Source organism: Convolutriloba macropyga, chromosome 8 (assembly GCF_964194025.1).
Source record: "Convolutriloba macropyga chromosome 8, txConMacr16.3, whole genome shotgun sequence".
NCBI classification, from domain to species: domain Eukaryota; kingdom Metazoa; phylum Xenacoelomorpha; order Acoela; family Convolutidae; genus Convolutriloba; species Convolutriloba macropyga.
In genome coordinates this window covers 37,706,742-37,732,169 of record NC_134475.1, presented here as the reverse complement: position 1 = coordinate 37,732,169, position 25,428 = coordinate 37,706,742, and the positions used below count along the sequence as shown (strand labels likewise).

At 33.7% G+C, this 25,428-nt stretch overlaps 1 protein-coding gene across 2 annotated transcripts in view; it reads right to left on the bottom strand.

The window, feature by feature from the left end:
• The window catches only part of LOC142344713 (uncharacterized), a 67,950-nt gene that overhangs the window by 16,972 nt on the left and 25,550 nt on the right, over positions 1–25,428 (bottom strand). For both annotated transcript variants that reach the window (XM_075396585.1, XM_075396587.1), the window contains exons 6-9: positions 22,791–22,950; positions 21,457–21,725; positions 20,727–20,871; positions 16,914–17,067 (exon numbers count right to left, since the gene is read on the bottom strand). In XM_075396585.1, coding sequence (XP_075252700.1) covers positions 16,914–17,067; positions 20,727–20,871; positions 21,457–21,725; positions 22,791–22,950 — 728 coding nt within the window. The remainder of the gene's footprint in view (positions 1–16,913; positions 17,068–20,726; positions 20,872–21,456; positions 21,726–22,790; positions 22,951–25,428) is intronic.

Here is a 25,428-nt window from a genome sequence, read left to right as displayed (position 1 = left end):
GAACGAATTTCATCCAATCAGAATCGAGTATTTCTAAACTTTAAAATAAGATTTAAATACGTCCTAATATACGTAGAAAGTTCCGAAAAAGTTAGTTTAACCTAATTATAAGTAAATATAACCACTATATGTATCGAATAAGCTGGTTTTCGGCTTAATATTTTTTAGGTTTTCTAGACAATTGCCGATTGAATACGAACTGATTTTGACGTCAATGACATCAGGCGAAAAAACCTGTTAAATGAACAACAAAATCTTGCCGTCTAAGTTCCACTTGTTGCTATGTACGTTGTCTACTTATACGTTGCTTTGTCGATAAAAACGTTGCTATATACAGCGAAAAAGATTGAATTGAACATATACGAAAGAGTGGTTTTCACCTTTAATACCTACTTACAACTCTTGTTAACTTTACCAGCAACCTACTTAGAATTAGCAGATATACCCTCCTAAAAATTTACCAGCAAAAATTCTACCTGCAAATTTTATTTGCAAATTACAAGTAGATTTACCTTGAAAACTTTTGCAGTTAAATTTTTTTACTGGACATTTCTGGATATTTTCTTACTTAAACCCAACCCCCTCCCCCATCTCCTCTTCTTAGCGAATGCATTTCATTTGCAACCCCAAGCGAACATGCAGTTTGCAACGGGGCTGCATAATGTACGGGGGTAAACGCAAGTCAAAGATTCAGCGTTTAGATTCTATTTACCAGCTTGAATGATATAATTGTTATTCCAGTATATTACGTACTATTACATTATTACGTACTAATTGCTGTTACGCACAAAAATTCTGATGAGATTGTCTGGAGAGTCCACTGAAGAGCAATTCACTTCCTCATACAAAATCCCTGAGACGCCGAGAGAGCATGGGGGTGGCCGAACGCGCTATGTTACAGGTGAAACGATGTGCAAGGTGTCAGGGGTGAAGTGGAGGGGAGGGGTGTCCAACTCTAAAAGTCTGACCCCCCAGTGTTTTTTATGACCCCCAGTTACAAATTATATGTTGTTATAAGCACGTTACTGTGTAAGAAAATAGTACGTGCACCTGGGGCTCACTAAGCTATGGGGGGGGCAAACAGAATAGATCCGAAAAATCGGTCACCATAAAAACGCATAAAAAGGCTGCAGGGTTACATAATTGCGACAAACTTTGTTTAAAAGCATTTTATAAGTAATGTTGTGATAGCCGAGAGGTAATGTTGTGGCGTGATAGCCGAGAGGTAAGGTACGTGATTGACACACCAATGATCGATAGTTCGATCCCTGCCTCACCGAAGCTTTCTGTGTGATGATAAGCTCTTACTTAACCCTAGCTTCAGGCTCACCACAGCCTGACCAATGTTGGCCGCAATAATGGTAACACGTGAAAGTCTCAGACGCAAATAAAAATGGACATAGTCACCAAAAAAGAGCATGCATAGTCACAAAATGAACAGTCTGAGATGCGAGGATTAGTAGAAAAAGGAGAGCTGGAAACAGGCTATTGTTAATGCACGGCCGACTAAAAGCCTAATACTGATCCGCTAAGGTTACGCAGAAACAAACTTAATATTAATAGCCTCGCTTATACTTAGCGTTATTAAAATCTAATTTTTAATTTAGAAGGCCCCAATGGATCCCTAAAATCTGATAATACGCAACGATGGAATGTTGCTAGCAAATAGAAGGGCTTTCATATCTACTTTTTTGCCTTTTACGGACTGCCCGTGAGACACAATAATTGAAACATAGCCGGCAGATTGTCGGAAAATAGCCACCGTTGACGCGCTTGACGCATATCGGGATTGAAACAGAAAAAAAGAAGAGATAAATGGACCAAAAAGCGTTCCAATTCAGCGTGCAGTTTCAGTTGCAAACGAAAGCTACAATAAATTCAGCTTCTAAACTGAAAACTAATAATCTTTATACCAATGTCAGCTAGCAAACACTCTAATGAACTTTGATAACCTAATTCTGAATGATTTGATGACCGGGCTCTATCGGTGTATCCCGTCTGTTTTGATTTTGATTTTTGACCTTGACTATATTCATTGTCTTGCGTAATTCACTTAGTGAACGAATTTAAAAACCATTTAGTTGAAACAGTGAGTGAAATAAGTCAGAAGTCAAACGTGAAAGTCGTGACTTAAGTAAAACGAAAAAGGTGATCAAAAGGTAAAGGAAAATTAAAAAACATAGCAGGACAAGTCCTGAAATACAATCAAAGAATTGAATGGACAAACTTAGAAAAACTCTACCTGACCAGCAGATCAATTGAACAATGCCAGAAAAAATAAAAACAAAACCATTTCAAAGAATTGAGAAACAAACAATCAAACAAACTAAACAAAAATGTACTCATTGCTAAAACTCTTGAAGCTTTTACCCCTAAGGCAAAATTTGATACTTTTAAATATACTTTTTTCAAAAATGTTAAAAAAAAAACATTTTTTGTGTCTGAAATCGGTGCAGTATTATATCTGCGAGACCAGAAAAAAGTTCATTGGCCCTTAGAGATCGATTAACTCGAAAATGACCAAAAAACAAAAAAGAAATCAATTGCAAATTCTAATGAAGTTTTGCGAAAATTCGTGATAATAGTACCTTCAGAATCATTTCTTTGTCTCTAGATGCTATCCAGTAACCCAATTCCAAGCCATAAAAAACTCATTGGGTCGAAGATCCATAGGCAATAAGTTTTTGAAAAAATTTCAAAAAAAGAAATTCGTTCAATTAAAATGCTGAAAACCATTCAATTGCACCCTAGCAACTATTTAATAACATGATAACATCAAACCGAGGATGAAGTTATCTGGCTACTGAGGCAAGAAAAACTGAATAAAAGACAAATGTTTTGAAAAAATTTGAAAAAATTGCAGATTTTGTTAGAAAATTTTAAAAGTTCGAAAATTTAAATTGCTGAAACCAAATCCATTAAAACTAACAACAATGCAGTAGCTTTTAATCAAACAGTGAAATAGGTTTTCCGGCGCTTGAGAATGGACAAATATCAAAATAAATGAAAAAAACTTTAGGAATCCTTAAATAAATTGCAGATTTTATCAAAAATAATGCTGAAATTCGGGATATTACAATTATAAAAACCAATCCATTGTTACTAGAAAAAATGCAGTGCCCTATTATCAAACCTTCAAGAGATTCATTGGCGTCTGATGCTGGAAAAATTCAAAAAAAGACAAAACTTTTCAGAAACCTTGAAAAAATTGCAAAAATTAGTATCATTTTGGGTGTTTGTGTTTATGGTCACAACAGGTAATTTTGTCTCGCAAAAGGCCTTCATCAACATTTAACAACTTCAACTTGAGACTAATCAAACAAAAAACTTGAAAAAATCACTAAAACATGAAAAATACATAATTTTGACCCCGAAAACTTCTAAAAGGACCTTCTAGCCTTAAATTAAGGCCTTCCCAGCAAGCGCACCACTCTATGGACTTTAAGAACTAGTGAATCCCAATTTGGGCTTCTAACGAAACCTAATGCCCGATAGGCTTTAGGTGTTTATCCCCAAAGATCAAAGTCATTGAAAAATGTGTGAACACATCTTGAAAAAAACATAGCGCCCAATACAATTCAAATTCTGAAAACATAGCGAGAAAAAACTTGAAATACATTCCAAAGGATTGAGTGAAAAACTGCGACTATAGTATTTGACCAAAAGATCAATTGAACAATCACTGTCATAAAGACAAAATAGTAGTGGAGAAACTAACAAAGTCAAATACTTAACAAAAATTATTCATTGCCAAAACTCTCGAAGCTTTCACCCCGAAGGCCAAATCCTCTACAATTCAAGGTACTTTTTTATTCACAAGCCTTAAGAGAGAACAATTTGCCACTAAAGGTAGATAAACTCCAGAAGTATGACAAAAGCTTCAAAAAAAACTGAAAAGTTTGAAGTTCCAAGTTTCTAAATTGCGCAGAGAAAAAACGTTCAAAACCTTTTTTGTCCTGGGGTGCTGTCGAGTAACCCATCTGCAAAACTTGCAAAAGTTTTGTCGGCCCGCAACGATAGTTAAATCAGAAAACAAAATTCAAAAAATCTGTTAACAATTCCAAATTTTACTCAAATTTTGCTAAAATTCGTAATATTAAAACTTCAGAACCTTTTCATTGTCTCCAGAGACTATCAGGTATTCTTTTTTCAAGCTTTAAAGAATTTCACTGGCACATAAAGGCGGATACATTTGGAACAGGGTAATAAATTACAGAAAATTTGAAATTAAAACAAATTTTATCAAAATATCGCAAAAATTTGTGATGTCGAAAGGTTAAAAACCATTCCATTGCCCCTAGCAACCGTGCATTAACATGCTATCAAACCTAACCAAAATTGCCCGGCCGCTTAGGCCATAAAATTGAACAAAAGTCAAATATTTAAAAACTTGAAAATTGCGAATTTTATTAAAAAATTCTACAAATCGTAACTTTAATACGTTTAAATCTAATTCATGGCCACCAGAAACTTTGCAGTAACCTATTATCAAACTCATGAGGAGATTACTTGGCCCTTGAAGCTGGCGATACCTAACAGAAATGACAAAGTTTTTCAAAAAACTTGACAAAGTTGCAATTTTTTTTTCAAAAAATGCTATAGTTTGTGTTATTTAAATTTTCAGAACCATTCCATGACCCAAAAAAATCTTAACTTATTATCAGACTCTAGAAGAGGTTTCCTGACTCCTGGTGCTCGAGATGTTATAATGTTGAAAGCCATTCGTGATGTTATAATGTTGAAAACCTTTTCGTGATGTTATAATGTTGAAAACCATTCCATTACCACCAGAAGCTATGTAGTAACCTATTTTCAAGCCCTAGAGGAGGTCTGTTAACTCCTGTGGCTGAAAAAATTCAAAATATAACAATTTTTTTAAAAAGAAACTTGAAATTGAAAAAATTATTATAAAATTGCGTATTTATGTTTGGAGCTATTAAAATGATGAAAACTGTAACTATCGCTTGCAAAAGACCTTAATAAACTTTTGCAAACCTTAATTTTAGACTGGTGCAACAAAAAATACGAAAAATGACGAAAAAAGCAAAAAAGTCCAAATTTATGGGCTCGAAACCCCTAATGAGCTTTTCACCTTGAATTACGCCCTTCCCAGTAGCTTCACCAATCTGAGCACTTGAATGATAACTAAATGCCGCTAAGGGCCTCTAATGAAACTTACTGCTTGCTGAGTTTTACCTGTTTATGCCACTTTGAAAGCTCAAAGTCATGAAAAAAGGTGTGAAAACATATTACAAAAATAAAAAAGACAGAGCACCAATACAATTCGATTCTTGAATTGTAATAAAGGAGAACACCTTAATAACAGCCTTTTGAGAGGCTGACGGTAGCCAATAAGCAAGCCACACAACGTGGGAAAATAGCTAAATGCTTGAACAGAACTCTTGCCAAAACAAAATGATTAAAAAAAGAAAATTTTTTGGTTGTGAAGGTTTATATTTTTTTGTAAATCAAGACAGTCATGCCAAAAATTCATTGAGATCTTCACAGACAATATTATGCATTCGCTGAACAATATTTTAAATATTTGCAAAAATCGTTTTTGATTAGAATTTTATACTGTTAAAATTTACTGTTAAATTTAGAAATAGTTATGAGAAACAATAGCTATTGAAGGATTGGGAGAAAAACTTTTTTTACTAAAGGTAATTATTGTTGGCACCGTCAATTTCCTTTTTTTCCAATTTTTTAAAGTTTTTAAGCTCTGTCCAAAAAATGTTCATCCTGGTATAATCATTGTTCTTGCAGAAGTGTAAAAAGTGTTTAAACTTTAGCGAAATTGATATTTGAGAGCGCCAATCATGTATTGCCAGATTTCATATTAATCAACATACATCATCTTACTTAAGGTTCTTGACTAAGAACCTATTTGTTGTTGTGACTTTTAACTCACAGTGACACCAACTGAGCAGTTTATAAAACGAACATATTCTTTGCCGATATAAAAAACCCTTTTTAATTGTTCTAAAGCGTATTTATTAAGATAAATTTGATCCGAATTTGTTGATGAAACAAACGTTGAATTTAAAGATAGTTAAGAGAAACAATTGCTAAAAAATAACATGGCCGTAAACATTGACCAGAGGTCAAAGTTTACAGATTTTTCCCGCCATCAAGTTGCTTCTTCTTTAATATTCTAAAGCTTGATGCGGAAAATTGTCATCCGGATACCAGCATTGTTGTTCTCGCAGACGACTAAAAATGTTCAAAGCTTCTGAAGGTTTGATTTCTTGGGAGCCCCAAACATTTTCGATTAGTCACAAGGTTTAGCCATCTGTGTTTTTCTCCCATACGAGTCCAGAAACACCCGAACCTTTTAACTCCAGAAAACTTTGTTTCGAAACATCCATAAACGAAGCGAAAAAATTTCGGGTTTTTGGATACTTGTAAGATAAGGACTGGTAAGCAATTTAGAGACGGACTAAAAAAATGCGCACAAAGTGGGTGAACCCACTAGCTAATGCCATAGCAACAAAAAATTGCGACTCATGTCACAAAATCAGCCAGCTGTGAAAAATTTTAATGTCAAATAAAGAAAATGCCACCAAATTGCCAATAAGAGCTTCGCTCTATTTGTTTTCGCTAAAACTGCTTAACCTCGTTCTCATGGAGAATTAAAACAAATAAACATAGCTGGCAGATTGCCAGAAAATAGCCGCAATAGATTCTTAGATCGGCAGTCTAAGAAAAACAGTAAAAAAGACAGATCAAAAAAAATTCGTCTTTTCATTGAAGGCTGCTCTGTTATATTTTGATTAAAAATCCTGATAAGTTATTGCTGCCTCTATTAGCTGATCTCAAATAACCTTCATTTAGAGTGACACACACCCATTTGACCTTATCTCTTTGAATTAAAGTAAGTAAAAGTCAATTTCAAAGTGAGGAAGTCATTTTTGAGAGTGAGGTAAGTCAAGTGTGACCAAAAATTTAATCACGCGCATGAACAAAAGAACTCGCTCCACTAAGAGCGAAAAATAACGTCACACTTGCAATTCAGTTGAAATTGCATGAACGAATGAACAAAAAGTGGCTGTGACGTCATATGGTCGTAACAAAAATCATGACGACGAAATAAAAAACATAGCCGGAAGAATTCCGGAAGCGACTCGAAGCACCAAAACATCAGAAGAAACTGAAGCCATTACCTTTTGTATTACACCATTAACTCATTACCTCCCGGGTCTCATCTAAAAATCGGTGAAATTTAAACCACTGTCACCAAGAGAAAGAAAATGCAGCAAAACTTTATTAATGAAAACGTTTGGTAACGTTAGAAAAGTCTGAAATTTTTAAGATGGTAAAAAAACTGATAGCCTTACAGAGCTGACAGGGCCATCAATTGCCCTCAGATAATTTATGATTCTAATCTCAGAAAGATCGCGAAAGCAAACGGCAGATAAAAACTTTTCAAAAAAGACAGGAAAGTCAAAAAATTATTCAAAAAAAGTGTGCTCAAACTTAAGAATCAGAGAACCACTACAATCAGATTTCTAATCACGGCAATTAAGACAAAAATAATACATGATTCTTCCTTGTTGTATATATGCTAGACAACATGATTTCATACTAATTCAAAAATTAAATTAATCATAGAAAAACAAAAGCAACAGACTAATATTCAAAGGCAAAAAATAGTCTAAAAACAATATCAAGCCCGGAAGAAAATTGCAATGAATAGTAATAAGTAAAAATGTTGGAAAAGACTTTCTAGCAAACTACCAGTACTGCCTTATTTTGAATTAAATCAATTGCAAACCGAAGAAACCAAGATCTAAGAAAGAGCTGAATTCATTCAATTTTTTAACAACTGAAAAAATCAATATAACGAATATAAAAGTAGGTGCCAGGACAAAACAAGAATGATACAAACGAGAATGTGAAGAATATGGACTCAATGTTAGGAACACCGTAACAAAAAGACCAATTCTTGATTTTTGAAAGTTAAAAATCAAATTTAAAAAAATCAAGAAAAACGATTACATTTCATTGATCAGCATTCGAGACATAGAAAAGACAACGAGTCATTCGAGACAAAAATCCAACTTGCTGAACAGAATAAAACAAGAAAAAGCAGAATTCAGACATACGAAACAATGAAACATTTTTCAAAAAAGTGGTCAAAAAACATTTAAGACTGCATTTATGAAACAAAATTATCCGGTTTTTCAAAAAAATAACTCCAAAAAATGATTGAATTTTTATTAAAAACGAAACTTAAGTTCCTCATGTTCCCCAAAATACTATTTCTAGTAAATAAAAACAAAATACAAACAAAAAACTGAAAAAAATTGGCAAAAAACTACGAAAATCGGATTAGCAAATGTAGAGTTTTATGAAACAAAATTATACCAAGGTAGAAAGAGGCATTGAGTATATGAATTATCAAAGGGAAGTTGCCATATTAACTGATTTTTCACAAAAAACAGCTAAAAGATCCAAAAAAGAAGAAATTAATAGAAAAAAAGCCAAAAATTAACTAAAAAAATCAAGAAATATGTGCCAATTTCGCATTTGAAACGCAATTTCAGGCTATGCAAAATACTGTGCTAAGAATTTCCGGGGTTTAAATTTCAACATAGCATCGATTAAAAATTATTTCTACAAAAAACCAAATTACAAGCAAAAAAACTAGGCCACTTAGACGAAAAAACGGCTAAAAACGGTTATCTATATGTGCCATTCAGTCAAAAACTACTTTTCAATGTCAAAAAGTCATTCACTAAACGCAGCGCATGATCAAAAAACTTCTCTCGCTCAGAAAAAAATTAGTTCACACTGCAATTTTACTCGCTTTCGCTTTTAGGTCAAAACAGCGTCTGAACGAATAGTACTTCCGGTAAAAAAAAAACATAGCCGGAAGAATTCCGGAAGCGACTCGAAGCACCAAAAATTCACAAAAAGCTGAAGCCATTACCTTTTGTATTAAACCATTAACTCATTACTTCCCCTGGTCTGATCTAAAAATCGGTGAAATTTAAACCACTGTCACCAAGAGAAAGAAAATGCAGCAAAATTTTATTATTGAAAACGTTTGGTAACGTTAAAAAATTCTCAAATATTTAGGATGGTCAAAAAGCTGATAGCCTGACAAAGCTGACAGGGCCATCAATTGCCCTCAGATAATTATTGATTTTAATCTCAAAAGATCGCGAAAGCAAACGGCAGATAAAAACTTTTCAAAAAAGACAGGAAAGTCAAAACTATTCAAAAAAGAGTGCTCAAACTTAAGAATCAGAGAAACACTACAATTAGATTTCTAATCACGGCAATTAAGACAAAAACAACACATGATTCTTCCTTGTTGTGTATATGCTAGACAACATGATTTCATACTAATTCAAAAATTAAATTAATCATAGAAAAACAAAAGCAACAGAATAAAGTCAAAGGCAAAAAATCGTCTAAAAACAATACCAAGCCCGGAAGAAAATTGCAATGAATAGTAAAAAGTAGAAATGTTGGAAAAGATTTTCTAGTAAACTCCCGGTACTGCCTTATTTTGAATTAAATCAATTGCAAACCGAAGAAAACAAGATCTAAGAAAAAGCTGAATTCATTCAATTTTTTAACAAATGAAAAAATCAATATAACGAATATAAAAGTAGATGCCAGGAGAAAACTAGAATGACACAAACGAGAATGTGAAGAATATGGACACAATGTTAGGAAGACCGAAACAAAAAGACCAATTCTTGATTTTTGAAAGTAAAAAATCAAATTTAAAAAAATCAAGAAAAACGAGTACATTTCATTGATCAGCATTCGAGACATAGAAAAGACAACGAGTCATTCGAGACAAAAATCCAACTTGCTGAAGAGAATAAAACAAGAAAAAGCAGAATTCAGACATGCGAAACAATAAAACATTTTGCAAAAAAGTGGTCAAAAAAATTTAAGACATTTATGAAAAAAAAATTATCTGTTTTTTCAAAAACTTAACACCAAAAAATGATTGAATTTTTATTGAAGCAAAATTAAAGTCCCTCATGTTCCCCAAAATACTATTTCTAGTAATTAAAAGCAAAATACAAACAAAAAACTGAAAAAAATTGGCAAAAAAACTACGAAAATCGGATTAGCAAATGTACAATTTTATGAAACAAAATTACATCGAGGTAGAAAGAGGCATTGAGTATAAGAATTATCAAAAGGAAGTTGCCATATTAACTGATTTTTGACACAAACCAGCTAAAAGATCCAAAAATGAAGAAATTAATAGAAAAAAAGCCAAAAATTAACCAAAAAATCAAGAAATATGTGCCAATTTCGCATTTGAAACGCAATTTCAGGCTATGCAAAAATACTGTGCTAACAATTTCCGGGGTTTACATTTCAACATAGCATCGATTAAAAATTATTGCTACAAAAAAAACAATATACAAGCAAAAAAACTAGACCACTTAGACGAAAAAACGGCTAAAAACGGTTATCTATATGTGCCATTCATTCAAAAACTACTTTTCAATGTCAAAAAGTCATTCACTAAACGCAGCGCATGATCAAAAAACTTCTCTCGCTCAGAAAAAATTAGTTCACACTGCAATTTTACTCGCTTTCGCTTTTAGGTCAAAACATCGTCTGAACGAATAGTACTTCCGGTAAAAAAAAAAAACCTTAAGAAAACCAATACTCCTCTTCGAGTCGTAAAAACCTTAAGAAAACCAATACTCCTCTTCGAGTCGTAAAAAAACCAAGAGAAGGCCAATAATAGCCCCAGCTATCGCTGTGCGGCTATTAAACAATAAAGGACATCAAAGCTCACATGTCATAACCAAAATCTTACGGACAGCATTTTGAGCCTCCATTATCTATAATCTACTCCAAAGAACAATTACCTTATTCGGATTCGATCAGTTATAAAAGCATCCTTTACAATATATCCTCAATTAAAAAACACTTCGCAAGATCTCTGAAAATCTGCTTTCCCAAAAAAAACTTGCCAAATTTACACAACTAAATCGCTTCCATTTGAAACCACTCCTAGAATTGTTATCAAACATTCAAAAGCAAACTATAGCACTAAATGTGTTGAATTCGGTTTCTGTTTTGCTTCAGGAACGGCACTTTCGCCAGATTTCATATTAATCAAGGTATATCATCTTACCTAATTTTCCTGACGATGAACGTAATTCTAGTTATGCCCTTTAACTCACAGTGACCACAACTGAGCATTCTATAAAACAAATATCCTCTTTGCCGATATAATGACCCCTTTTCATTGTTCTTGATTTGTTGGGAGCGCTAAACAATTTCGATTAGTCACAAAATTTAGCTGTCTGCGGTTTTCTTCCAGACCAGTCCAGAAACACCCGTGCGGTTTACCAGGTTTCACTTTAACCAAGGTACATCATTTTAACTAATTTGCTTGAATATGAGGCTTGTTCTAGATATGCCTTCAAATCGCAGAGACAAGCTGATCAGTTCACCAAGGGTCTTCATATTCTTATTTGTCAAAGTGATCTACAAAAAGTTTTGTTTTTAAGAGCTAAAAAATTATTTTTTTTGCAAGCAATCAAATATAGCAAGCAAATTGCCAGATAAGGGCCAGTAACAGACAAATTATAAATCGAAGAAAAAGGTTTTCCAGAGTGTAAAACTATGATTATTTTGTTTTTTAGCATGTAACAACTCAACCAAAAAGAATCCATCAAAGTATAGTGACCTCCAAAGTAATAGGGCTCCTCTATATAAGTTGTACTCTACTGACCTTCCTTTACAGATGTGAATTCAGATGAATAAAATTTGGAAGAGGTAGTAGCGTATGAGCAAAAACATTGCCATTGACTATAAAACCATCAAGGAGAATGAAAAATGACGTCAAGCACACAATTTAAATTATAAGGTGGTTAAGGTCACTGAAAACAATAAAAAAGCTCAATTTTTACCCCCACTGCTATAATTTGTTATATAGCACGTTAGTATGTAAAAACTGCGCCGCTAATAAAGAAAACACTAATAATCATAAGAGGTATAGCAATTTCCTATTTTTAGCTTTGACAGTTAAAATCCGTGTTTGAAGAGTGGACTCATCTGCAATTTTAATAGAAGAATAGAATATATAGTAAACAAGGATGCTCGTTAATGTGCATTCGCACATGATGTTCCGATCCGAGGTCATCTACATTTTTGACTTAACTGTCAACCTAAATATGAGATAATTAAAAATAGATGTTTGAGTTTTAAACACCAAAATAAGCAGAAACAAAATTTTTTCAGTGAATGTGATAAAAGAAGAAAAAAAGAAACAAATATTGACTACTCACAAAATGTTGAACTTTTATGAAAATGCATATTGTCCAAAAAACAAAGCATGAGTTACGACATGACATCAATGAAAAACACCTTTTGAATTACAAGAAATTGGATGGAACCTCTCAATGATGAGATTAAATTACAAGCTGATGAAAAGAACAAAAACTGAAATGTATAGAAAATGTTTGAGAACGAACAATATCGTAAACTTTAACACTAATCGCTAACAATTGAATACACTGAGCAACATCATTCAATCAATTCTCAGTTAGAAGCCTATGAGACCAGTCAGCTTTTTACGACTAAATGAAGAATTAAATGGCAAAAATAGCAAATTCAAAAAAATTTGATCGAGAAAAGCGTCGAAGCCATTAACAAAAGAAATTGCTGAATAAAATTTTTCTAACCCCATATAAATTTTTAGCAGCCATGTGGTTCTTATTTTTTAACAATATGACTTCAAAAAATCAACAAGTATGAACAAATATAAAAAAAACCACGAAATTTTTTAGAAAACCCGTTATATCAACGACGTTAATTTCAATAGCTTTCAACGTAAGATAAAAATGCGCTAAGTTATGCCTCAATGAGAAGGCAAAGATGTTTGTCAATCATAAGTCATCAAAAGAACATCACAATAGGTCTTATGATTATGAAAACAACAACAAATACATGCAAAAACAAAAAAACTCAGTAGAAAAGTGCGAGCAGAAAGTGTCGAAGCCATTTAAACCATAAGAGTTTCTCTGAAAACTTAATCTATGGTCCATTGGACTTCTTCTATAGGCCAATGGGAACTATCAATATTGGGATAACGAGATAAGATTTCAAAAGGAACCAAAATTACGGATCTTTTCCGTTTGTGCCCCCCCCAGTACGTTATGAGCCCCCCCGTTACAGAGCACGTGCCATTGCATAGTAAATCATTATTTAAAAATATTGCACCTGCGTCTAGGGGATGCAAATAATATACGCCCACTAAGCTGGGGGGCACAAACGGAAAAGATCCAAAATTACAAAAGAAAACCCGAAATTTTTTTGAAATTATTAACACTCAAGGAATCGGAATCGTAAAACCACTAGTTATCCGATAAACCGCGTATCAGGTTGTTTTAATTGCAATGAAAAAGAATAGGGTGCTGTCATTACAGAGACTGACTAACAGTTCATGAAAAAACGTTTCATAATGGTTAGTGTCCAAAAAAGATTTTTGTAACGTCTTAACAGCCATTAAATTCAATCGCTCTCAACAGAAGTTAATAAATACGAAAAGTTATGCCTCAATAAAGAGATAAAGAGGTTTGATATTCTTAAGTCATTAGTTCGACATCAAAATAGGTCTTATGATTATGAAAACAACAACAAAAGCAGGCAAAAACCAAAAAATCAGCAGAAAAATGCAAGACAGTGAAAAAGCCATTTAAACCACAAATTTTTCTCTAAAAACTTTACCTATGACCCATTGAACGCCTTTTCTAAGCCACTAAGAACTATCAATATTAGGATAATGGGATAAAACTTCAAAGTGAACCAAAATTTTTAAAAATTTATCCAAAAATTAATAAAAAATTATGAAAACTGGTGGAAACGAAGTCATAAAACCAATAGTTAGAAGATAAGATAAAAACCACTAGCCAGATTATTTCCAGTTGCATTAGGAAATATGGAAGTCCTGTCATTACTGAGATTGACTTACAGTTCACGAAAATTAATTTATGATTGGATAATGTCCAAAAAAATTATTTAAATTTATTTTTGAAGTCTTAACAGCCATTAAAATCAAGAGCTTTCAACGGAAGTAAAAAAGAACTTACTATATGCCTGGAAGAAATGGAAGTTTGTCATCAGCATAAACAAAAGCAAACACAGGCAAAAACAAAAAAATGCAGCAGATTTTTGAGAAGAAAGTGTCGAAACTATTTAAACCATAATCACTTCTCCAACAACTTCATCTATAATCCCTTGGACGTCTATTTGAAGCCAATGGGAACTGCCATCACGAAGATAATGAGATAGGATTTCAAAAGGAAACAAAATTACAAAAAAAAACAAATATTTTTTTTTGAATTTAGAGAAAATTCGTGCTATCGAAGTCATAAAACCAATAGTTAGCAGATAAAACCGCTTACCAGATTAACTTTGGTTGCAGTAAAAAGAAAGGAAGGGGTTCCTGTCATTACTGAGACTGACTTGCTATTCATGATGATTAGTTTAATATCGGTTTGAAAATTTTTTTTTGAAGTCTTGACAGCCCTTAGCTGTCCCCTCAAAGCGCTATATAGGTTTATCTATTGCACATAAAAAAGCAAAATGAATTTTTATTTGGCCAGTCTGTGCAATAAGACTCCCAAAAAAAATAAAATCTCAAAAGAAAATCAAAATTTTATTAAAAATTTTGAAAAATCAGAGTAGAGGACAAAAAGACATGAGCGATGCCTTAAAACGATTTTTCTTTCATTGGGAATCATTGGACTGTAAATGAAGTTTGTCATTAATGGAACCTCGATATGAAAATGACAAATCTCTAAGTGGCTAATAATAAATAGGAAAAATTTTCTTAAGAAAACAGCTCTCAAATGGAATTCGAGTTTTTTATAGTAAACTTCCTCACGAGACCAGAACTAACTTTTTATTGATCTACTGGTATCACAAAATTGTTTCTTTTTGTAGCGTGAAATGTAATTTTGTAAAATTTTTTTCATAGAAAAGTCTTAATTTGAACAAAAAGTACGCTAAATTGAACAAAATCACGCTAAAAGTGAACAAACCACATGTTCACACAAAACTTAAAACCTCGATAACTCCTTAATGATACCACTCACCTTTCCCTGCGATGAATATATCAATCGGCCAAAATTGACTGAACAAAAAAACCATTTGACATTTGAGTATATAGTTTCCCCCCCCCCCCCCACAAGTGGGGTCCGAACATATAGTTATATAGGTAAACTAAGAAAAAATCTCAGGTGAAAAATAAAAAAACCGGGTAGTTCTTTGTTAAAACCAAAAATGCCATTTTATAGAGATCATCAGGAAGGATATTATGCATTCGGCTAAAAAAAAAATTCAAATGCTCCAACTTTCTGCTTATCTTCTTCCTTTGCCGAATCAATATTATTGTTTAGAAATATTTGATGAAACAACCGTTTTCAGATATTTAAGAGAAACACTTGCTAAAAAACGGCTCGGCCGGATAGTTGGATGGTGGAGACTTTTATTGCCGTCAATTTGCCTCTACTTCAGTATCCAACGGCTTGATGAAAATTTAAAAAATGCTGAAGAGCTTTTGGAATTAGCAAAAACTTGATTTTTAGGGGCACCGGATATTTCGATTTAGTCACAGAAAAAAGTTGGCTTTCTGCGTTTTTCATCCAGCTCAGTTTGGTAACCCTGTCTTACTTTTGCTCTAAAAACATTGTTTCAACATATAAATCCCTACAATAGAAAATAATTGGCTCAAGAATCTGTTGCGCTTTCCGATACTTGTAAAGAAAGAACTCGGAGATTTTGGAGTGAGACTACAAAAAGTGCCAAAATCGGGACACACTTTGTTTCTTTTCCAATAACTTAAGACTTGACCTCAAAAATTTGGCCCTCCAAGCTCTGAAAATGAAAAATTTGGAAAGATTTTTATGAGAAATGCAAAAATATGCCATCATTTTGCCAATAAGAACTTCAGTCAATTGCTTTCTATTAACAATGCTCATTTGCTTTCTGAAAAAAAATCATTAAAATTAATTGCAATCTGGAGAAATAGAGAATTTCCATAAACAAAAAATGCTCACTTTTTGTCATCAAAATTTTATTTTGACCAATAAGTGTCTTAATTAATTACCAATATTCTACTCCAAAGAACAATTACCTTGTTTATATATAAGATTTACTTCGGCTGGAAATTTCATTTCAGTTGATCAGATGCGATCATTTTTAAGAGCTTCCTTAAAACAGTATCCTTCATGAAAAGCACTTCTACTGCCTCATACTGCTACCAAAGTGAAGCAAAAACAAACTATTCAGTGTAAGAAAAGAGCTAAACATAAGGAAAATCCTTTTTTTGACAAAATGAATAAAGAAATGCTATATTGCGCCAATACGGACTCCTCTCAGCGTTGTGTTGCGGTCCTTAAAAACTCCAAGACTAGAGCAATTAATGTTTTTGGATCTATTCTGCCAGTGCTATAAGTTATAGTACTCACGCTAGTATACAAGAAAATAGCTCTTGTGCCCTGGGGTGGGGGGGGGGGGGGGGCTAAAAGTTAAATGCCCAGTTAGCTTGGGGGCCAAACAGTGTTTTTATTTTTGTGCACACACACACACACACACACTCACACACACACATACATACATACATACATACATACATACATACATACACATACACACACACACACACACACACACACACACACACACGGACGCACACACACACATACACGCGCGCGCGCGCACTCACACACACACACACACACACACACACACACACACACACACACACACACACACACACGCACAAACACACGCACTCGCATTATTTGCCGCAGATATATGCTATATAACAAATTAATGTGAATGGGTTTGCAAAAAATAGACGCTCGAAATTTTATCTTATCTCAAAGTGGCATATTAACATATAAAGTGGAGACCTTGCAGTGGTGAATTGGCTCCAGACAGATGGTCATCTGGATGGAGAGATTGGTCTTGTTCGGGTGGGGGCACAACCACAGTCGGCTCGCTGACAACCTGATCCTTCTGAAGGGTTGGGGTACTCCTCTGGTAATTCGAGTGAACGGGCTCCACCTGAGAGGTCACACACTCGTGACAGTTGTGATCAAATAAGTAAAAAGAATATATAATACGTTCAACAGTTTTTCACCATCACTTGTAGTCAAGTACAGTTTTGGTTCTACAGAGAAAACTGTGAGCAAGTCCATGTTCATTTCAAGTGAAGTATTGAAACTAATCAAATTTCGTAAAAATCTTTGAGATGCAGTTCAGTTAAGTCTTTGACGTATGCACGTATTAGTCTGTCAAAAGTCAAAAGTCAGGTCTTGTTTCAAGTTAAATTTGTTAATTATCTAGTCAAAAGAGCAATTGCGTTGTTATACTATTATCTGTAAACAAAGATGAATGTAAATGGATCAATGAAAGAATTTGGAGATCTGCTTCCAAATTGTGGAAAAAAATTGCAGCAAAAGAATTTTTTACCTCACTCACACCCCGCGCTTTTATGGGGCTTTATATTTTTTACACTGAAATATGAGTACGGATATGAGAAATTTGAAAATATTTTTCAAAAACAGTATAAACAAAGATTAACATGGGGATTTCAAAGCATAAAAGGCAGCATCACGTGGCCAATATTTTCGACGCAAAAAGCCAATAAACCCAATTTTTAAAATGATTCTGAAATGTATTGCTGTTTTTGAAAGTAAGTTGTATGACAAGTGTATGACAAATTTTACATTAGGCATGCTTTCCGGCTAAAAATGAGAATGGTATCAGAAGTTTTCTCACTTATTTTTTCCAGAAACGTATCTTCCAACGATTTTGGTCGATATAAATCTGCCTCAAAAATTAATTTCAACCAGGCGAAATGTTTTTCAACTGGGCTTAATTGTTTCAACATCAAAAGTTGACATTTAATTTATAAAAGGGCCACACGAAATAAGGTTCTCCTTCAAAAATTTGAAAAAAATGTAAAAGCAGAACTAAAATATTAAAAAAAGAGCTTTTATGTTTAAAAATACAGAATAGTCAAAAACTATTTTTAAAACTTATGAACAAAAAATTTAAGAACAACTTTTGATATATTCTTATTATTATGACTAAAAGAGGTTGAGAAGAAAATCATGAACTACATAGTTAAAAAAAGACTAGTTTTGACACCATAACACTCAAATGCGGAAACGCGTGCAGCCAATTTATATTTGCTCACTGGAAAATCTCGTTCGGTATCACAAGATAATTAAAAAAGCTTTTTTAAGCTCTTGCTAGGCAATTGAATTTTTATGATTGCAAGTTTTTTTAAAGAAACGAATCTATAGCTTTCATGATTATGTGAAATTGGAAAATTTTGACAATTCTCCAAGTATGATCCGGTTCATCTCTATTAGAATTGGACCGTTTCCACCAATATTTTGAATGAAAAGATTCAAAAAAGAGAATCATGACCCATTATTTAACGGAAATTTGAGCCTACTATTATTAGCAAGAAAATATCATACATGAAATCAAGTGCCCTTGTTTAGACTATTTGTTAAAACTTTTACTAAGGACTTAATTTTGAGAGAATTAACATTTCAATCAATACTTCGCGTTATCAACAAAAGCTATTAAACAGATTCAAAATTTTAGTTTTGAAATTATTTGCTATTCTGAGCCAAGATAATTGAAGTACGGCAAATCACAACGATTACTTAATGGGACTAATTGGGTATCAAGTAACGCGACGGTAATCTACAGCATGGAGGATAAATCAGTTCACATAAGCTAATTGCAGAAACGTAATATCCAGACAGATTCAAAACCGCCGAAAAGAACTGGGACTTGTAAAGTTTTCCTTGTCATAGATAACAGAGCAGCAATTACAAGTATTTTGAACAATCCAATGATGGAAAATTGAACATACTTGGCTACTCTGACCACAACTCGCGACAAAACTTAAGCTATGACGAAAAAGTTATACCCGGTCACTTATTCAATTTGGTCCATCTTCACGAAAATTCAGAAAGTGGCCTGACACATTATTCAAAAGAAATTTCAGCCTACTGTTGTTAGCAGACAATCATACATGAAATCAAGTCATTTTTTGTTCCGCTTAATTCTTAGCACTTTTAGTAAGGAATTAACTTTGAGACATGTCGATGTTTCAATTTATACTCTGCATTACCGACAAAATGTCAACAAATCATTTAACCACTCCTTCAATGCTTTGATTTTGAATTTATTTGGTAATCTGAGCGACGGTAATTGAAGTACATTAAATCTGAAGGATTAGTTATTGGAGTTAATTGGGCATCGAGTAATCCGACGACAATCTACAGCATAGAGTATAATACAGTTCAGAAAAGCTGACTGCAGAAACGTAATATCCAAACAGATCGAAACCTTTGAAACGAACTGGAAGGTGTAAAGCTTTCCTTGTCGGAGATATGAGATCAACCGCAAAAATTATTTTAAACAGTACAACGATGGAAAATTACTAGGCTCACCGCAATTCACGACAAAACTTCAGCTCTGTCGTAAAAGAGTCGCTGAAGTGTTGAGAGACACTGAGGAAAAGATTTTGAGAAAATAAAATAATAAAATAAATAGGTAAAAATACTTCCATAATTTTTCTTTAACTGTGCAAGTAAAAAATTAGCTCTCAGAGAATCTAATTCGCTACTTCAACCCGTGTTGAAGTGACAAATAAGGAGGGTCTGACTTGAGCTCTGGTGAATTTGACACTCCTGAAGGGCAACTTTATGGCCTTTCTGAGCGCTTAGTATAGATCTGAATTATGTTTGCATACTGAAAAATCTGATTTTGTAAGATTTTGTAAGCTCCAGTTAGACAATTGACCGTGTAGGTTTTTGAAAGAAATGAGTGTATAACATTTATGATTATCTGAGATTGGAAAAAGATAGAAACAATTTTGCCAATTCTGCAAGTCGATGTGGTTCATCTCTATTCGAGTTGCTACATTCTTCACCCTTAATTTATTGAGAAAAATTTTCAAAAACGGGATGGACGCATTGTTTAACATAAAATTTAGCCTACTATTATTAGTAAGAGAATATCATACATGAAATCAAGTCACCCTTGTTTAGATTATTTGTTAAAACTATTACTAAGGACTTAGTTTTGAGATAATTAACATTTCAATTTAGTTTTCGAGTTATCAACAAAAACTCTACAAAAACAATTAAACAACTTCAACGTTTTAATTTTGGAAATACTTGGTATTCTTAGCGAACTGAACCCAGGATTTTATAACTTGTCAGAAACATTATGAAAACACTATTATCAATGAAATTATTAGAAATTTCGATTGAGACTTCGAAATATTTGCAGCAATTCTTCTAAGCCATCATTATTTTTATTTGATTTCACTGATTTGTTAGCAGAAAATATGCACTTCAGGAGACCCAAGAGACCCTCTGATCAGACCATTTGTCGCACACAGGGGTTATACCTTGGGCGACCCAAATTACAGTGTGTGAAAAACTTTAAAGTCGCACAATTGTGTGGAAAATTGTCACATTATGTTATGATCAGAGGTCCTTTTGGCCTGGCAGGTCTGATTAGAGTGCAAAGTCTGAAAATGGTCAGACCACAGACCTCCTGGGTCTGTCACCTGAACTTGGACAGCTCTTCGATTTGCATCTCTTTATACCATTTCAGTATAAATTGATGCAATGATTTGCTATGTAATGACACAAAGTATGTAGCCTCTGTGGTGGAGGGTAGCTAACCTTTAGAGTGTCCTGATCTGGTATTTCTCCGACTGCACTCATTTGACCCATAGTCTGTGAGAGGATGTTGTCACACGTGGTGCCTGATCCAGATGCGAAGAAGTCGAAGTCACCAGAACTCAAGTCACCCCCTCCTGATTGGTCACTTCAACACATGTCAAATAGCCGGTCAGATTCTCTGAGAGATATTTTTGTACTTAATGTACAGTTAAAGAATTGAATCGAATTGAAATTAACCAGCACCAGTCAATGGAAAAGTTGTGGAAATTGTTAGTTTATCGCTTATTATTGCGAGTCAGCCTGCTGGTAGAGATTTAAGGGCCATTCACCGTAAAAATATAAGATTAGCAATGTGAGATTAGCGATGAATGAGATGAAAAACGAAAAATCGCATCTTAGCGGTCGTCTGCCGTAAATTCAACAATTCGCCTTTACATTATGGATGATATGATAGCTATGTTTACCTATTATTATCTGGTTATCGTAGCGCAGTTTCCACGCAAAAAATTTTGCCCTTCATCTGTTTCAATTGTTGCACAAATCTGTGCAGGCATCAAAGAGAACTAATATTTAAAATTGGTTAAAGCAAAAAATTCGGATAGCTTATCGATTCAAAGAGAAAGCAACTCATTGTGGCATGATAAGCAAGTTAGTCGCAAAGACGACGTCTTTCAAATGAGTTTTAGCTGATCAGGAAGATCTGATGGTATATTTGGAGATGTTAATGTGCCTGGATAGTTGATCATGCAGATATCCAGCCATCTGATCTCCTAGTTTGTCATACTCCCCATATCCATCATCATCATCCTCATCATCGTCTTCGTCACAATTGCAGACGCCCTGTTGGTTCTCAACACCTGGTGTCCTCGAATGTCCAAGATTGTCATAATTATCTTCATTGTCACCGACATCATCATCGTCATATCCACCGTCATCGCAGGGACATGCACCCCCACCTCCTCCAGGGGTTCTACTGCCTCCCTTCACTCCCGCGTCACCCTGATCAACAAATTAAGACTTCCCGCAATACAAAAACAAAAACACGAATAGCCATCAGTCCAGAAAAGATCTCATTTCGCTTTAGACCCCATGCTTAAACTTTATGTTCTCAAGCAAATTAATGCTCATAACTCTTGTTACAACAACTATTTTTGAGTAGTATTCTTTCTGATTCTGTCTTTTTTTCATGGTTTGTTTCATATGGTCAAAATTATCTTTTCAGTTGGACCAGAGCTATATTTTGTCAATTTATGCAAATTTGCTCTCCTAGCGAATCAACGCTAAGAACGATTTTAAAAACTGCGAATTTTTTTAAATCTTTTTCTCACAATCGTCCATACAATTATTCCCGGAAATTTTGTAGCAATCCATTACTATAATGCTGACAGCATTGTTAAGAACAGTATGAATGGTTCTTGATAATGATGGGTTCACTTAAGGCTATTTTAGTTATCTCTATCCTAAAGCAAAGAAGCCACTATGATCAGCACTGCTCTCAAAAAGACCTCCTTTTATACATTATGTTGGCCCAATGGAATGAAAGTTGATAATCTTGCTATGACTTGAGAGATCTTAATCTATTGACAATACTTGGGATACTTGAGCATAGTAAATTTTTTACTAAGGGTATGTTGTATATTTGTGATTTTTCAAACTCACATATAATCTAAATAAATAAATTGTCTTTCACTTTAAGCATATAATCTGTATAATCTGATACTATTGTTTTATGTTACATCTTTACGCTGCCATTTCTGATGTTTCAGGTATCCTGGCCTATTTATACGCATTTGGAAATTCAGTGGAAATTCATTTTTCGTAAGAGAATATTACGCTAAGTTTTCATGAAGAACCCTGACTTGTCAAGATTGCAAAAGTCTTAATTTTGAGAAAAACATGCACATGTCATGCCAATAGGGACATAGATTGATGGTTTCTTGTCAAGAACGCTGCTAAGTTTTTTTTTAAGTTTTTCAAGTTTGTTTAACTGTGGGGCGTACGAACAAGTTAGTGGTCGTTACAAATAACTACAGATTCCTTAGCCCGGATTCTATAAATTTGAACCTGCTGGCTAAATGTTCCGGAGTAGTTGGGAGAGAAGTCACTTGTGCCAGTTGTGTTCTCGCTCTGTTCACTTAAAGGGGTCACTCCTAGTCTCCATTTCTCGTCTCCTCTTCTAATGTTGTTGTACATCCCCACGTCCAGGTTATTATGTTCCTGATTTCTACATACAAAAACACCAATTCGTTCTGTTTATGAGTTCAGTTCAGGCAAATGGGCTAAAATGTATGTTACTAGGTGGTATGTTTTACCCAATGTATATTTTACCCAATACCAAAACAAGAAGGCTCACATGATACTAAGCGCAGCACAGAATGTTCCCACATTCGTATACACGAACAATGCATTAGATCACTGCAGTTGTACGAGCAATACAGCAAAGTTTGTTATTCAAAAAATATTTGTACAAAATTAGGCTGAAAGTATCCATTTTTATTAAACAATTGACTTGGAGCGGAAAACAATCATTGAATGTAATGCGCAAACGCAATCTTATTTTTGCATTTCGTATGCATTGTTAATAATTGTTTTTACTAGTTGATGCTATACTTATTTTAGGTATTGCAATTATTTCATCGTGTCTCTCATGCTTGCTTTTTTCAGTTTCAAAGTTGAACAGATTGAAGTACGATTTGGTTTTAAAGTGTGAAAAATCCCGTTCAATTAACTAATAAAACATAGCAGGACAAGTCCTGACGTACAATTCAAAGAATTTTTATTGACTAAACAGAAAACTAGACCTAGAAGGGACTATGATTGGATTGGAAAAACCATTTAGAAAAAAAATAAAAGTAAAAGTAAAAGTAAAAGTCAAAGTGCAATTGCCGCATGTGAGCAAAAAAAACACTAGCGAGAAATCGAACTTCTGTTCAAACACCGTATTCACACTTTACTTTAAAATAAGAGCTAAAAATATTCACGCCGCAAAACCACTCGCTTTTTCGCTCCACTTCCTGTTTCGGGGTGACCAAAATTACTACTACAATTTGACTTCAAAAATCATGAAAATGTGTGAACAGATCTTAAAAAAAACATAGCCGAAAGAATTCCGGAAACGACTCAAAAGGGAAAATTGCCCATACTTATGACTAAACAACTAGAACAACTATTGTGAACCCTAAGCCTAAATAAAAGCCTTTAAAAATTAAGAAAGACTAGAAACGGCATTCAAAAACAAATTGAACAAAAAAAACTAGAAAAACTTAATAACTTTTTTTTAATAGAACAGGGAAACATAAAGCCGAAAAACGTTCCTTTTCAATTAGAACAATTAAAAGCTCGCAAAACAATGGGCAAGTCATAATAGGCTGAGAAACTTGTCTAAGATTAAAAATAAGAAAACTGCAAATAATAAGAAAAATGGTTTAAAATTTCTCAGTTTTTATGTCATTTTTCCTAAGAAAAAATGAATTATACCAACAAAATTTTAATCAATTGGTATCTGAAAACTCGTTAAGTTACAAGCTTCTATTCAAAACCCACTTAAAGAGTAAAACAAAAAAACAGGTAAAAAATCTGATCAAAAACCTCCAAATAAGCATTAAACTCAAATTAACCAATTGAAACCTTCAATTCCTATCAAAACAGGCCTAAAACTAATACAATATTATAAACAAACCTCATAGTCATCAAAAGTTGCAAAAAAACTGCTTTTAAAAGCCGCACGTGAACAAAAAATTTCGCTCGCTCAGAGAAAATTTATTCATAATACTTCTCCAATACTTCTCTTCGACTCGTAAAAAGACAGCGCCCCAATACAATTCAAATTCTTTGAATTGTAAAAAAAATAACTATAGACACTCTAAACGTGCCTTTCTTAAGAAAAACGTAAGTAGATTACGGTGAAAAATAGAAAAAAAATTTAAAAAATCTTTACTAAAAATTTTAGATTGCAAATTACGTCACAGAGGTATACAAACTTAATCACAAATCAAACTGAAGAGTTTTTGTAGGTCTGCTAATTCACTTCACTTTTACGCATCGCCTGATAAATCAATTATCAGTTTCATTTACGGATTGCAGCCGTTAACGGAAACGGGCGACAAAACCTTCAAAATATGCTGTTTAAGTTTGAGCTGTAATAGACACCAGAAATTCTATTGGATGGGAAAATCTTCAAAACGTAAGTAAAGAATTCAGGAAAGTTTACCCGATTTTTTTCCGAAGTCAGTCGAATTCTTGATTTCAATGTTGAAAATTCAAAAATAATTTTGGAACAATTTTGGAACCGGTAACTTCAAAAGCTCTCCCCGAGTCCCTATTACTGGTTACAGAATGCTATTGCTCCTAACAAAAAGCAACTGGAACTTTTGTGAACATCCAAGTGTTGTTTGTGGATTCACAGGTAAGATTCAAAAACAAATGCTTAAAAATAGACACACTTTTGAAAAATTCTGTTAAACGCTCCATGCAATGGTTATTTTTCTTGACGAAATGTTCAACCTTGCCTGCAAAAACATCAAAAATAACTTTAAATTTGCGTAAAGTCTGCTCTCAGCAGATATATTTATCAAATCCAATCAAAGTTGATTAATAATTTTTAAATTTGATCTCTTCCTTTAAACTCATAAAAAACCTTTTATTACAGTGTCCAAGATAAGTTTGCAGTCATGCAACTGTTGGGCAAGACTTTTTTTTGAAA